Here is a 14,713-nt window from a genome sequence, read left to right as displayed (position 1 = left end):
GAAGATCAGCCGTGATTTTACTGAATGGCGGAGCAGGCTCGAGGGGCCGTGTGGCCTACTCCTGCTCCTAATTCTTATGTTCTTCTGAAAAGTCTCTGGGTAGCTATGCTCGAGGTGAATGGCAAAAGCCGTTCCTTTGATACTGAAAGCAAAATCCAGGCCAATAAGTTTGATTTGTTAATCTGCATGATGAAACGAGGGATGAAATACTGCACATCACTGATAACTGTAGACAGTCAGAAACCACTTGGATGGAATTTTCCCCCCCTAAAAGTTTTATAAAAAGGAGATGGTCAAACACCTCTAGCAACAGTAAAGCTTAGCTAGGTAAACTTTTTATTTTGTCCTTACAGTCCCCCCCCCAGCCCCTTTTCCCTGAAGGGACAAACTCATGTTTAGGTCAGGTGAATGGAACAAACTGGGTCTCTTCCTGTCCAGTACTTTTCTATGCTAAGATACAGTTCTACAATACCAGCTGCCTTCCAGGAGCTCATCCAAGTGGCCATGGAGAACCTGGATATTGATTACAATCAATATTGAAAGCTTCCAGATGGCTGTTAAAACTGGTTAACTAATGTCCTATGTCCTTTGGGGAAAGGAACCTGCCAGCCCTACACCTGGTCTACCCGACTTCAGTCCCACGCTATGTGGTTGACATAGTAATTTAAAAAAAACATAATGTGATCTCAGACTTTTTCCAGCACTAGTTCTGTCATTAATGCTCACACTGAAACTCAGATTGCACAGTGGGCTAGTCATCATTGACCACTTTTAGGTTTGGACATCTACTGGGTCTTTCTTACAATGGCTCTCACAACCACCACCCCACACTTACCTCCCTTCCAAACTCATTAAAAATAAAGTCCCTCGCAAAATATAGCCAAATTAAAAAAAAACACCCAAATGAAAGACAGATTGAGGAAAGAAACTAAATAAAAACAAAAAAGGCTATGGTATACACAAAGACTTGGCAAAAACTAGTATCTTTTCGGTAAAGGCCAGAACTGGGAGCGCCACAAGAACATAAGAATTAGGAGCAGGAGGAGGCCATATGGCCCCTCGAGCCTGCTCCGCCATGCAATAGGGTCAGGGCTGATCTTTGACCTTAACTCCACTTCCCTGCCCTATTCCCACACCCCTCTAGAGTCCAAAAATCTATCTCAGCTTTGAATATACTCAAAGACTCAGCATCCACAGCCTTTTGGGGTAGAGAATTCCAAAGATTCACAACCCTCTGAATGAAGAAATTCCTTCTCAACTCAGTCTTAAATGTATGAGAGTATAGGCCCAACCCAGAGGACAACACTCTCATCCCAGGGATCAATCTAGCAAACCTTCACTGCACCGCCTCCAAGGCAAGTATGTCCTTCCTTAGATAAGGGGACCAAAATGGTGCATAGTACTCCAGGTGTGGCCTCACCAAATCCTGTACAATTGCAGCAAGACTCCCTTACTCTTGTACTCGAACTCCCTTGCAATAAAGGCCAACATGCCATTTGCCTTCCTAATTGCTTGCTGTACCTGCAGGCTAACTCGTGTTTCCTGTAAGAGGACACCTAAATCTCTCTGAACACCAACATTTAATAGTTTCTCACCATTTGAAAAAGTATTGCCACAACTCTCAATGCCCTCAGAGAAACTATAGGAATGGACAATAAATGTGGCCTTGTCAGGGTTGTCCGCATCCCAAGAGGTTAATTGCAAGCCCCTGGATGAGATCAGTTAAATCGGCACTGACTGGGGATTCAACCCTGAAACCTTCTTGGCTTGTGAAACTCAACACCATAACAGGCAGCCACTTTACCCAATAAGCCACTGGTGCTAGCTACTAGTTTAAAAATCAAGATTTTGTTGTTAAAATAGATGCCAAAAGCTGTAAAGCCAAACTGAACTCTCTGGGCGCTCTGTATTTCACTGTCCAGAGTTTCAAGGTTGAACAGCTGTGAAAGCAGGTTTTGCAACAATCTTATTTGTTGACAGGAGACCAAAATTAAACTTGACAAACATCTGTATGTTTAGTGAACCCACCAAGAGACAGATGTTACGACATTGTAGTTTGAATTCCACCCCCCCCCCTCCCCCAACCCCACAACTACATTGAGATGTGATAACTTTGCTCAAGCAGAAAGCTGCACAGTTCCCGAAAACACTAGCTTTTTACCTCCAGGTAACACTAAGCAAATCTGAAGCTTTGCGTGGCCGGCCCTTCTGTCTCTTCTGCAAATCCTGGGTCACCTCATCCTAAAGGGAAACATCTGCGAGAATTAGTACACAACTTCTTGGCAAGAAGATACAATTTTAACAGAACGCCGCTCTTCAAACATCGCTCTCTACGTCATCAGCATCTTCGCCCAAAACATCTGGTGGAAATTACATTCTTTACCGGAGAGAAGGATCAAGGAGGAAAAAAGATCTTCAGTTTTCAAAATGAATAGTAAATAGATCAGGAACGAAGTGACAACGCGAAGTCTAAACTGCACAAAGTTCCCACACTTTTTAAAGAAAAGACTGAGATTCCAGCCTGTGAACCTCAAGTTAGGAATCAGATGCTACAGAGTACTTGAAACTGGTTACATTGAGGAAAGTTAGTCAGTTCAAATCTAGGTTTTACAATGGAGAGTTTTAGTTACAGTATAGGTTTTTAAAGAAAGCACCAAGTGTGCATTTATATAGCGCCTTTAACATAGTAAAACATCTCAAGGCGCTTCACAAGACCATAATCAGACAAACAAATTGACACTGAGCCAAAGGAGGGGACATCAGAACAGGTGACCAATGACTTGGTCAAAGAGGTAGGTTTTAAGGTGTGTTTTAAGGGAGAGAGGGGTGGCGAGGCAGAGGTTTAGGGAGGGGATTCCAAAGCTTAGGGCCCAGACAGCTGAAGGCACGGCCGCTGATGGCACTATGCAACAATAGCTTGCATTTTTGCTTGTATGAACCCTGTTGCACTCATTGGCAAACAGGCCGCAGCATGTTATTGATGTGGCACTTTTCATACCCGATCTTCAGCTTCTCTTGGCTCAACTTGATCTTCTCTAGGTGGCTCTTTATCTCCATAAACACAAAGCAGATCCAACAAGGTATTGGTGGTTTCAAGAGACGCAGGAGTCCCTGTTAAAACAAAATAGAATTGCAAATCCTGTGATTTCTAACAGCCTCAGGCAACGTTCCCGCTAAGCCACCACTTCAGGCCTCCCTCCTTGCTACTCCAGTGATGGGGAGGGGCCAGTTGTGTCATGGGCCTGGTTCATTCACTTCAGTAGAGGCCAGAGCTTTGGAATGATCCAGAACCGCCAAATCCCAGCACCAACCAAACCAAAAAAGCACTCTCCCAAGATCGTCCTTCCCCTTTAAGTACAGGTGAAAACACGTCCATGTACTTTATATCGTGTTTGGCAACAGCTTACATGTGATGGAAATCAGAGATTACCTGCTTGCACAAGTTGGTCATACAGATCAACGGAAGCTTTCACTTTCCTGAGCTGAATGCGTTCTCTCAGGGCAGCCTCACTCACTTCATTTATCAGAGGCTCCAATTGCTCTGGCATCAAACACTACAAAAGAAAACATTTCACTAACTTGCTTTGAACAAAAATTTGCATTTATATAGAGCCTTTAAATGTAGAGAAACGTCCCAAGATTGTTTATGGGGTGGGGTGGCACATACGGTGAGCCGTGGAGAAATGAGAGATGACCAAAAACTTGGTGAAAAATACAGATATTAAGGTGGTTTTTTGGAGAGAGAGAAGTGGAGTTTAGAGAGAGGGGGTCCCAGAAACATAGAAGATAGGAGCAGGAGTAGGCCATTCGGCCCCTCGAGCCTGCTCCGCCATTTAATGAGATCATGGCTGATCATCCAAATTCAGTACCCTGTCCCTGCTTTCTCCCCATATCCCTTGATCCCTTTAGCCTTAAGAAATATATCTAACTCCTTCTTGAATATATTTAATGAATTGGCCTCAACTGCCTTTTGTGGTAGAGAATTCCACAGGTTCACCACACTCTGGGTGAAGAAATTCCTCATCTCCGTCCTAAATGGCTTACCCCTTATCCTTAGACTGTGACCCCTGGTTCTGGACTCCCCGGCCATCGGGAACATCCTTCCTGCATCTAGTCTGTCTAGTCCTGTTAGAATTTTATAAGTTTCAATGAGATCCCCTCTCATTCTTCTAAACTCCTGCGAGTATAAGCCCAATCGACCCAATCTCTCCTCATACGTCATTCCTGCCATCCCAGGTATCAGTCTGGTGGAAGTAAGACTGAAGTGACTGAAGGTTCTGCCAACACATGACGAATGGCCACTTGCGTGAAATACGAGAGGGCTGCTCATGCCCATGGAACCATATCTCAGGATGATTCAGCACCTTCTGCAGAGGGCGGAAGACTGGAACAGGGAAAAAATGGCACCAAAAATATAACTGGCCATCTTTCTCAGAGCAGACTGAGATTCCAGCCTGTGAACCTCAAGTTAGGAATCAGATGCTACAGAGTACTTGAAACTGGTTACATTGAGGAAAGTTAGTCAGTTTAAATCTAGGTTTCACAATGGAGAGTTTTAGTTACAGTATAGGCTATTAATGATTGTATTTACAAAGGAAGGATACAACTTACGGGTATAGAAGGTTCAGCAAAATCCTTCTGGAAAAGGTTGGGATAGGTGTTAACAATATACTTGGCAGAGTTACGTCCAGACTCGTGTGACAGTGAGTAGAGACGCTGCAAGAGAAGGAAAGGATATTCAGATTTACATTCAGAGAGTTACGCAACTCGGCCAAGATCATCCAAAGAGCGTTCAGTAAAGTAACCGCACGATAATCAGAAGTATTTCCCACTTCCTGATCAGACCCAACCCCTCAACTTGAAAAGCACTCGGCCCAAGTGTGAACACCTTATGTTGTGCTAATCTTTCAATGCATTTTCATTTACATTCTTGAACGTCTTTTTTTTTTTTTTTAAATGAGCACCCCATCATGTAACATGACTTGAATCCTCTGTTAAAGGCTCCTTTAGGTGACAGGCGATGTTATGGAGGTGGAAATAGGCGGTCTTAGTTATGCTGCGGATATGTGGTCAGAAGCTCATTTCAGGGTCAAATATGACACCAAGGTTGCAAATGGTCTGGTTCAGCCTCAGACAGATGTTAGGGAGAGGGATGGAGTCGGTGGCTAGGGAACGGAGTTTGTGGTGGGGCCCGAAGACAATGGCTTCGGTCTTCCCAATATTCAATTGAAGAAAATTTCTGCTCATCCAGTACTGGATGTCGGCCAAGCAATGTGTCAATTTAGAGACTGTGAAGGGGTGGAGAGAAGTGGTGGTGAGGTAGAGCTGGGTGTCGTCAGCGTACATGTGGAAACTGATGCCGTGTTTTCAGATGATGTCGCCAAGGGGCAGCATGTAGATGAGGAATAGGAGGGGGCCAAGGATAGACCCTTGGGGGACCCCAGAGGTAACAATGCGGGAGCGGGAAGAGGAGCCGTTGCAGGTGATTTTCTGGCTACGATTAGATAGATAAGAATGGAACCAGGCGAGTGCAGTCCCACCCAGCTGGACGATGGTGGAGGAGGATGGAGTGGTAAACCATGTTGAAGGTTGCAGACAGTTCGAGGACAAGGAGGGAAAGTTTACCTTTGTCAGTCACAAAGGATGTCATTTGTGACTTTGATACGAGCCGTTTCGGTACTGTGGCAAAGGCGGAAATTGGCTTGGAGGGATTCAAACAGGAGTTCTGGGAAAGATGGGCATGGATTTGGGAGGCAACAACACATTCAAGGATTTGAGAGGAAAGGGAGGTTGGAGATGGGGCAGTAGTTTGCAAGGACCCGGGGGGGGGGGGGGGGCGGGGGTCCAAGGGTTGTTGTTTTTTTTTTTTTTTTTTTTTTTTTTTTTGAGGGGGTGATGACGGCAGATTTGAAGGAGAGGGGGACAGTACCCGAGGAGAGCGAACCGTTAACAATGTCAGCTAACATAGGAGCAGGAAGTGGGTCTCATGGACAGGATGAGCGTGGAGAGGTCAAGAGGGGAGATTGGAGAGAAACTGGAGAAAGTTGCGAGTTCAGGGCAGAGGTGAACCTTAGAGGAAGTTTGGCTCGGTGGGCTAGGGGAAAGGGAAGTGGCAGAGTCAGCTGATCGGATAGTCTCAATCTTAGGGACAAAGTAGTCCATGAGCTCCTCGCATCTGTTGTTGGAGGCAAGTGTGGAGGAGACAGGGGAGAGGGGTTTAAGAAGACGGTTAGCAGTAGAAAATAGTAGCTAGGGGTTATCTTTGCATTCCAGAATGATCCTGGAATAATGAGCAGTTTTGGCAGACAAGAGTAGGACCTGATAATGCTTTATGTGGTCGAACCCGATCTGGCAGTGAATGGCTAAACCAGTTGTCCACCATATCCATTCAAATCTGCGGTCCCTTGGACTTGAGCCAGCGAAAATGTGGGCCGTACCAGGGGGAACGACCAGGGTGAGAGAGAGAGTAATTGTTTTAGTAGGGACTAGGACATCAAAGGTGGTGGTGAGGTGTGGTTGAGCAGATCGGTAGCTGCAGAAATGTTGTGGTGAATGGAGGGCCAGAGGCTGGACAGTTGGGTTTTCGTAAGTGCAGCTGTAAGAAAGTTCGGAAAATGTGTTTTCCAGGGGCAGACACAAAAGGGAATGGGGTTGGGTGGCGGGAGGGGGGATGGAAGTGGAAAGTGATACAAAATCTTGGTCAGAGATGGCCTCATCTTCGATTGACAGTGGGAGTAGCGAACCCACGAGAGATTGCAAAGTCAAGGGAGTGGCCATGAATAAGGGTTGGGGAGTTCATGTGGGAGAGATTGAGGATAGGAGGGTAGTGAACTCAGGAGAGCATGATGAATTGAGATGGAGGTTGAAATTATCGAGGATCAGAAGTCGCTCAGTGCAGAGGCTAAGGGAGGAAAGCAGTGAGGATATCTCGGTGATAAATTTGATCATACTTGGGTGGGTGGTAGAGAACGACAATTTTAAATGAGAGGCGAGAGGGGTGGAACAAAGTGAGATGCTCAAAGGAGGAGAAAGTGTCAGAGGAGATGGGGGGACAGACCCATGGTGTGATTTGGTGATGAGAGCCACACCGCCACCACGGTGGTCAAGCCAGGCAGGGAGGCTTCATTTAAGGGTAAGGTGTCATCACCCCTCAGCCAAGTTTCTGTCAGGGGCATGATGTTGATGCAGTCATCCACAATAAGCTCATGGATGGCAAGGGCCTCGTTCGCAAGTGAACGGACATTCTGCAGGGAGATGTGGAATGGGTCGGTGATGGCTGATCCACTGCCAGAGTCCACAGGGTCAGCGCTTGGAGGGGCGAGTTGGATGAGGAGCAGATTTGCAAGATTAGTCCCCTGCAGGCGCGCTGGACAGGAAGGTCGGTGAGAGAGTAGGATGGGATAGTTGAGGTTGCCACTTGTGAGGAGACAGCGACGAGTGCCATGGTGGGCCCTTTGAAGGATGCCAAGAGAGGCAGAGTGAAGCTATAGGCTTATCTAAGAGGGAGTCAAGCCTGGGACGGCGGCAGGAGAGTAGGAAGGTCGAAGAGTAATGAAGGGTTGGGGTAGGGATTTGGGAAGGCAGAGTATCCGAGAAAGGAGAGATGAAGGGCGGCATGATATCAGGGAGAGATAGAGAGAAAAGAAAAAAGGGGAAATAGAAGTGAATGGCTCGGGTCTGGAGCGGCAGCCAAAATACTGGGTCCTTTGACAGGGGCATATTCATGACAAAGGAGAAGGCTCAAATGCAACATGCAAAGTAGTAGAACAAGGATCTCATGCTGGAGTACTTACAAACTCAGGCGATGTCCTGGGAATGAGGTATGGGTCATCTTGGAACCTGTAATGTACAGCTGTGTGGTCCTGTGAAACAAAGGGAACACACTGAACATCTAGAGCCAACACAGAACAAAGCTTCTTTCTAGTAGAGATTATATACTAAAAATTTAAAAATACCTACTCTGTTCACGGTAGCAGCAAGAGCTTGAAGGACTGCTAACTTGTCCCTAGGAAACAAAAAAAAATATTGACAGCACTAGCTGAATATTAGCCGATGTAAAAATCAAAATCAATTTGAATATTTCAGTAATCTTGTACTAGTTCCCCCTTCACGTAGAATTTACAGCACAGAAAGAGGCTACTTGGCCCAACTGGTCCATGTCGGTGTTTATGTTCCACATGATCTATTCACACCCCTCTTCATCTCACCCCATCAGCATAAACTTCTATTTCTTTTTCCCTCATGTACTTATCCAGCTTCCTCTTAAATGCATGTCATTTGCTTCAACTACTCTGTGTGGTAGCAAATTTCACATTCTAACTACTTTGAAACATTTGAAAGGCGTTATATGAATGCAAGTGCGACATTCTTAATCCATATTCTTCTGCAACATTCTTAATCCATCAGATCAAACTGTACACCATCAGTGGCATACCTGGAACCATTCGTACTGCACCCTACAATTAAAAAGTGCATATGGCTGTATTGAAATTTCAGTGGCAACACAGAAGAGACACATTCTGAATCATCACTGTCACATAATGCGATCACCAATCATCTTCCTACCGTGTTTAACTATTGTATCTGGACTTTCAGAAGGCTTTCGATAAGTTCTCGCATAAGAGATTGGCGTGCAAAGTTAAAGCACATGGGATTGGGGGTAAGGTGCTGACTTGGATAGAAAACTGGTTGGCTGACAGGAAGCAAAGAGTTGGAATAAACGGGTCTTTTTCTGAGTGGCAGGCAACGACTAGTAGTGGGGTACCGCAGGGATCGGTGCTAAGACCCCAGCTATTCACAATATATATTAATGATCTAGATGAGGGAACTAGATGTAATATCTCCAAGTTTGCAGATGACACAAAGCTGGGTGGGCGTGTGTGCTGTGAAGAGGATGCAGAGAAACTCCAGTATGATTTGAACAGGTTGGGGTGATTGGGCAGATGCAGTATAATGTGGATAAATGCGAGGTTATCCACTTTGGTGGCAAAAACAGGAAGACAGATTATCTGAACGGCAATAGATTAGGAAAAGGGGAAGTGCAACGAGACCTGTGTGTCCTTGTGCACCAGTCGCTGAAGGTTAAGCATGCAGGTGCAGCAGGCGGTTAAGGCGGCAAATGGTATGTTGGCCTTCATAGCGAGAGGATTCGAGTACAGGAGCAAGGATGTCTTGCTGCAGTTGTATAGGGCCTTGGTGAGACCACATCTTGAGTATTGTGTGCAGTTTTGGTCGCCTTATCTGAGGAAGGATGTTCTTGCCATGGAGGGAGTGCAGCGAAGATTCACCAGACTGATACCTGGGATGGCAGGAATGACGTACGAAGAGCGATTGGGTCGATTAGGATTATATTCGCTAGAGTTTAGAAAAATGAGAGGGGATCTCATTGAAACTTATAAAATTCTAACAGGACTAGACAGACTAGATGCAGGAAGGATGTTCCCGATGGCTGGGGAGTCCTGAACCAGAGGTCACAGTCTAAGGATAAGGGGTAAGCCATTTAGGACTGAGATGAGGAGGAATTTTTTCACCCAGAGAGTGGTGAACCTGTGGAATTCTCTACCACAGAAGGCAGTTGAGGCCAATTCATTAAATATATTCAAGAAGGAATTAGATATATTTCTTAAGGCTAAAGGGATCAAGGGATATGGGGAGAAGGCAGGGACAGGGTACTGAATTTGGATGATCAGCCATGATCTCATTGAATGGCGGAGCAGGCTCGAGGGGCTGAATGGCCTACTCCTGCTCCTATCTTCTATGTATCACAATTCCTGTAGAATACTTTGGCTGAGCCGGGTACAGTGTAACATTAGAAAATAAAGCACTTACCAAGTTTTCTTTCTTGGAACGACTATTTCTTCTGCAGAATCTTAAAAAGCACAAACACAACAGTGAATCTCCCAGTGAGATTTGGCAGGATAGTACATGGCCAGAAATGGATCTGTCAGCCCAAACAATTGGGGCCGATATCAACACTAGCAGTAATGACAAAAGTAAGTTACCTGTCTGCTTGGGTGTGGCGAACTGACAGAGAAAAGGGCTTGTGGAATAATTCCTGTTAAACAAAATTAGTAAAATTAAAATCAGGATTTGTAAATAATAGAGTGCTACCAGTAAACCACACCGACACCCCCCCCCCGCAGACGTGATTCCAGGATGGTTTGTTGCCTTCCTGGTGCCAGGGTCAAGGATGTCACTGAGCAGCTGCAGGACATTCTGGAGGGGGGAGGGTGAACAGCCAGAGGTTGTTGTCCATATCGGTATCAACAACATAGGTAGAGAGAGGGATGAGGTTCTGCAGGCAGATTTTAGAGAGCTAGGAAAGAGATTAAAAAGCAGGACCTTAAACGGTAGTAATCTCCGGATTACTCCCGGTGCCACCAGCTAGTGAGTATAGAAACAGGAAGATAGAGCAGATGAATGCGTGGACAGAGATGGTGCAGGAGGGAGGGAGGGCTTCAGATTTCTGGGACATTGGGACCAGTTCTGGGAGAGGGTTGCACCCCAACAGAGCTGGGACCAATACCCTTGTTTGGGTGGGGTGGGGGAGGGGAGGGGGTGCTTGCTAGTGCTGTTGGGGATGATTTAAACTAATTTGGCAGGGGGATGGGCACCAGGATGTAGCAATAGAAAAGGAGAAACAAAGGTGCACAAAGGATTGGGAGAGACAGATAGCACTAGAGTAAGAAATAGTATGGTATTAGGTGGGATCAGGCTAAGAGAGAATGCAAGAAAGTCTAAGAGGTTTAGAGTGCATGTGTGTAAATACACAAAGCGTGTAAATACACAAAGCGTGGTAGATAAGGCTGCAGGAGCAAATAGCCACATGGGAATATGATGTCATGGCGATTAAGGAGACCTGGCTCAAAAAAGGGCAGGATTGGGTACTAAATATTCCTGGATATAAAGGTGTTCAGGAAAGATAGGGAAGGAAAGAAAGGAAGTGGGGTGGCAGTATTGATTAAGGAGAATATTACACAGTGAGAGAGAGGGAGGTTGTGTGTGTGGATGTCCTGGAGCAGTCAAGGACAGAGTCTATTTGGTTAGAGTTAAGAAACATCAGAGGTGCCATTACACTACTAGGTGTATTCTATAGGCCAACTAGTGGGAAGGTTACAGAGGAGCAAATTTGCAGGGAAATTACAGAGAGGTGCAAGAACTATAGAGTAGTGATAATGGCTGGGATAGTAATAGTGTAAAGGGCAGAGAGGGAGAAGAATTTCTGAAATGTGTTCAGGAGAATTTTCTTGATCAGTATGTTTCTGGCCCAACAAGAAAGGAAACATTGCTGGATCTGGTTCTAGGGAATGAAGTGGGGCAAGTGGAGCGAATGTCAGTAGGACAACATTTAGGGAGCAGTGCTCATAGTATCATACGGTTTAGATTAGCTATGGAAAAGGACAGGGAGCAATCTGGAGTAAAAATACTTAATTGGAGGAAGGCCAATTTCAGTGGGTTGAGAATGGATCTGGCCCGGGTAAACATCAGCACTTTGCATCTGTCTTTACCAAGAAAAAGGATGCGGTCAAAGTCATAGCGAAAGAGGAGGTAGTTGAGATACTGGATGGGCTAAAAATTGATAAAGGAGGTACTAGAAAGGCTGGCTGTACTTAAAGTTGATAAGTCACCAAGACCGGATGGGATGCTTCCTAGGATACTGAGGGAGGTATGGGTGGAAATTCCGGCGGTACTGGCCATAATATTCCAATCCTCCTTAGATACGGGTGGTGCCAGAAGATTGAAGAATTGCAAGAGTACACCCTTATTCAAAAAAGGGTGTAGGGATAAACCCAGCAACTACACACCAGTCGGTTTAACCTCGGTAGTAGGGAAGCTTTTAGAAACAATAATCGGGGACAAAATTAACAGCCACTTGGACAAGTGTGGATTAATTAAGGAACGCCAGCACAGATTTGTTAAAGGCAAATCGTGTTTGACTAATTTGATTGAGTTTTTTGATGAGGTAAGAGGGTTGATGAGGGCAATGTGGTGTACATGGATTTCCAAAAGGCATTTGATAAAGTGCCACATAATAGGCTTGCCAGCAAAGGTGAAGCCCATGGAATAAAAGGGACAGTGGCAGCATGGATACGAAATTGGCGAAGTGTCAGATAACAGAGTAGTGTTTGATTCGATGATTGGTTACAGCACAGAAGGAGGCCATTCAGCCCGTGCCGGCTCTTTGCAAGAGCACTTCAGCTAGTCCAGCTCCCCGCTCTTTCCCCTTAGCCCTGCAAAATTTTTTCCTTCAGATACTTATCCAATTCCTTTCTGAAAGCCATGATTGAGTCTGCCTCGACCACCCTTTCAGGCAGTGCATTCCAGATCCTAACCACTCGCTGGTTCTTTTGCCAATCACCTTAAAATCTGTGTCCTCTGGTTCTCGACCCTTCCGCCAACAGGAATAGTTCCTCTCTATCTACTCTGTATCGACCCCTCGTGATTTTGAACACCTCTATCAAATCTCCTCTCAACCTTCTCTGCTCCCAGGAGAACAACCCCAGCTTTTCTAGTCTATCTTGCTTAGTCTTAGGCAGTCCCTCGGAACCGAGGATGACTAGTCTATCCACGTAACTGAAGTCCCTCATCCCTGGAACCATTCTTGTAAATCTTTTCTGCACCCTCTCTCAGGTGGTGCCCAGATTTGCGTATAATACTGCAGTTGAGGCCGAACCAGTGTTTTATAAAAGGTTCATCATAGCTTCCTTGCTTTTGTATTCTATGCCTCTACTTAAAAAGCCCAGGATCCCATATGCTTTTTTTTTAAAAGCACTTTCTCAACCATCCTAAGCAGGAAGCAACCTGGACGGTGGCGTGTCCCAGGGCTAACAGTAAACCAGTTTATATTCAGCATCTACAGCATAAATGCTACTTACTTAATGCAGCGTTACAGTTGATCAGCCCAATGCACGCCGTCTCACTGATGGAATAACAGAAAATGCTGGAAAAACTCAGCAGGCCAGGCAACATCCGTGGAGAGAGAAATAATCAACGTTTTGAGTCAAGAAACGTTGACTCTGTTTCTCTCTCCACGGATGTTGCTTGGCCTGCTGAGTTTTTCCAGCATTTTCTGTTGTTATTTCGGATTTCCAGCATCCGCAGTATTTTGCTATCTCACTGATGGAAGCAGCGTGCCGCTGGCCGAGTAACTGCAGAACACGCGGCTCGCGGTTGCCCCGAACAATGGAACGCCGTCTCGCCCCAGGACAATGGGCCCGCGTTCTAAAACGCGCTCTCGCCGGAACGCGGGGACCTGAACATTCCGCCGCCCGCCCATTCATGAAGATCCGGGGGTTTGGGCCGCGACCGCTCAGTGGGAACAGCCGTTGATCGGCCGGCCCAACGGCTCGGCCTGTGCGCGCGCAGTGTCGCTCTCTCTCGCTCTCTTGCATCGCAGGCCGCCAAGACGGCGGAGGAGGGGGCAGCCAAGAGCAACCCATCCAACACCTGCCGCCTACTCCACGGTCAGATATCTCCTTACCTGTGTGTGGCTGTGGCGGCCGTAACGCCTCTCTCTAGCCGCTGAGCCGCGCCGCTCCTGCCGACCAGCCGGCGACAGGCGCGCACGCAGGGCGCCGCCATTTTGCTTCTCCGCGCACAGCCTTGTGGGAAGTGCCGGCCCCTACCAACACCCGGCCGAGGGGAGAGACGAAACGTTATTTAGCTGAAGGAAAAAAAAATGTCAAAAACTGCAGCGGCTCAAGCCGCATGAAACAGCTGCTGAAATACAATTTGAATATTTTCTATTCACACCTCATGGTGCAGCTTGTTGTTTTAATCAGTTGATAGATTTTGTATGACTCCCCCTCCATCAATGGTGTTCAGAGTTGCCCTGACACCCACCCCATGTGGTGGCTGTTGCTGAAGTTAAAATAGTTTTTTATTTCATACTCTTTCTTTATATTTTCCCCTCTCCACCACCCCATGCAGGCAGCAAAATGTTCATTGGAAAGGAAATTCCCTGGAGACGCCTGGAAAGCATCTCGTTCAACGTGTATTCAGCGGAAGAAATCAGGTAAACGTACATGTTGTGGCAGGCAGGCAGGCTGGCTAGATGCAGCAATCCGGCCCTTTGCAGCCTCTGCGGTCTCCTTTTACGCCACACACTCCTTGGTTCACGATTTCGTTCAATGTCAAGCCAACGTTTTAGATTAATTTGTGTTGGCACTTAACATTTTCTGTCTTTTTTTGATTGCACAATGTGCTATCTTTAGAATAGTCGACTGTCTTTCAGAAATTAGAACTGGTGGGTACTCAGGAGTGTGAAGGATTGGAGCTGTTTGCAAATGTATCAATATTTGCAGAAAAGTTTGAAAACCACTACTTGACAGTCTACAGAAATTAAGGTAGACGTAGAAAGGATGTTAAATAACAACAGAAAATGCTGGAAAAACTCAGCAGGCGTTTCAGGTCGAAACCCTTTGTCAGGACTGCAACCTGAAACGTTGACTATTTCTCTCTCCACGGATGTTGCCTGGCCTACTGAGTTTTTCCAGCATTTTCTTTTGTTATTTCGGATTTCCAGCATCCGCAGTATTTTGCTATCGTAGAAAAGATGTTTCCACTCGCGGGGGGGCAGGGGAGAAACAGAATTAGGAGCCATAAATATAAGATAGTCACTAATAAATCCAGTAGGGAACTCAGGAGAAGTCTGAGAGTGGTTAGAATGTGGAACTTGCTACCACAAGGAGTAGTTGAAGCGAATAGCATAGAT

The 14,713-nt window shown here is 46.0% G+C and overlaps 2 protein-coding genes and 1 non-coding gene across 3 annotated transcripts in view; 1 reads left to right on the top strand and 2 right to left on the bottom strand.

Annotated features, from left to right (window-relative positions):
- ptcd3 (pentatricopeptide repeat domain 3) overlaps positions 1-13,621 on the bottom strand; it is a 48,781-nt gene extending 35,160 nt beyond the window's left edge. The window contains exons 1-9 of the mRNA XM_085975490.1: positions 13,481-13,621; positions 10,002-10,054; positions 9,829-9,868; positions 7,960-8,005; positions 7,794-7,862; positions 4,612-4,716; positions 3,431-3,554; positions 2,999-3,111; positions 2,162-2,241 (exon numbers count right to left, since the gene is read on the bottom strand). Coding sequence (XP_085831616.1) covers positions 2,162-2,241; positions 2,999-3,111; positions 3,431-3,554; positions 4,612-4,716; positions 7,794-7,862; positions 7,960-8,005; positions 9,829-9,868; positions 10,002-10,054; positions 13,481-13,581 — 731 coding nt within the window. The 5' untranslated portion in view covers positions 13,582-13,621. The remainder of the gene's footprint in view (positions 1-2,161; positions 2,242-2,998; positions 3,112-3,430; positions 3,555-4,611; positions 4,717-7,793; positions 7,863-7,959; positions 8,006-9,828; positions 9,869-10,001; positions 10,055-13,480) is intronic.
- LOC147123659 (small Cajal body-specific RNA 18) lies at positions 682-768 on the bottom strand. The gene has a single exon (XR_015075154.1).
- An 18-nt stretch (positions 13,622-13,639) lies between the features above and the next one.
- The window catches only part of polr1a (RNA polymerase I subunit A), a 184,159-nt gene continuing 183,085 nt past the window's right edge, over positions 13,640-14,713 (top strand). Inside the window, exon 1 of the mRNA XM_085975489.1 lies at positions 13,640-14,014. Coding sequence (XP_085831615.1) covers positions 13,938-14,014 — 77 coding nt within the window. The 5' untranslated portion in view covers positions 13,640-13,937. The remainder of the gene's footprint in view (positions 14,015-14,713) is intronic.

The sequence above is a fragment of the Somniosus microcephalus genome, chromosome 2, assembly GCF_052327205.1.
Source record: "Somniosus microcephalus isolate GS21.2 chromosome 2, FLI_Smic_1.0, whole genome shotgun sequence".
Taxonomy (NCBI): Eukaryota; Metazoa; Chordata; class Chondrichthyes; order Squaliformes; family Somniosidae; genus Somniosus; species Somniosus microcephalus.
Note: the sequence above shows the minus strand (reverse complement) of the source record. Positions and strands in the feature narration are given on the sequence as shown.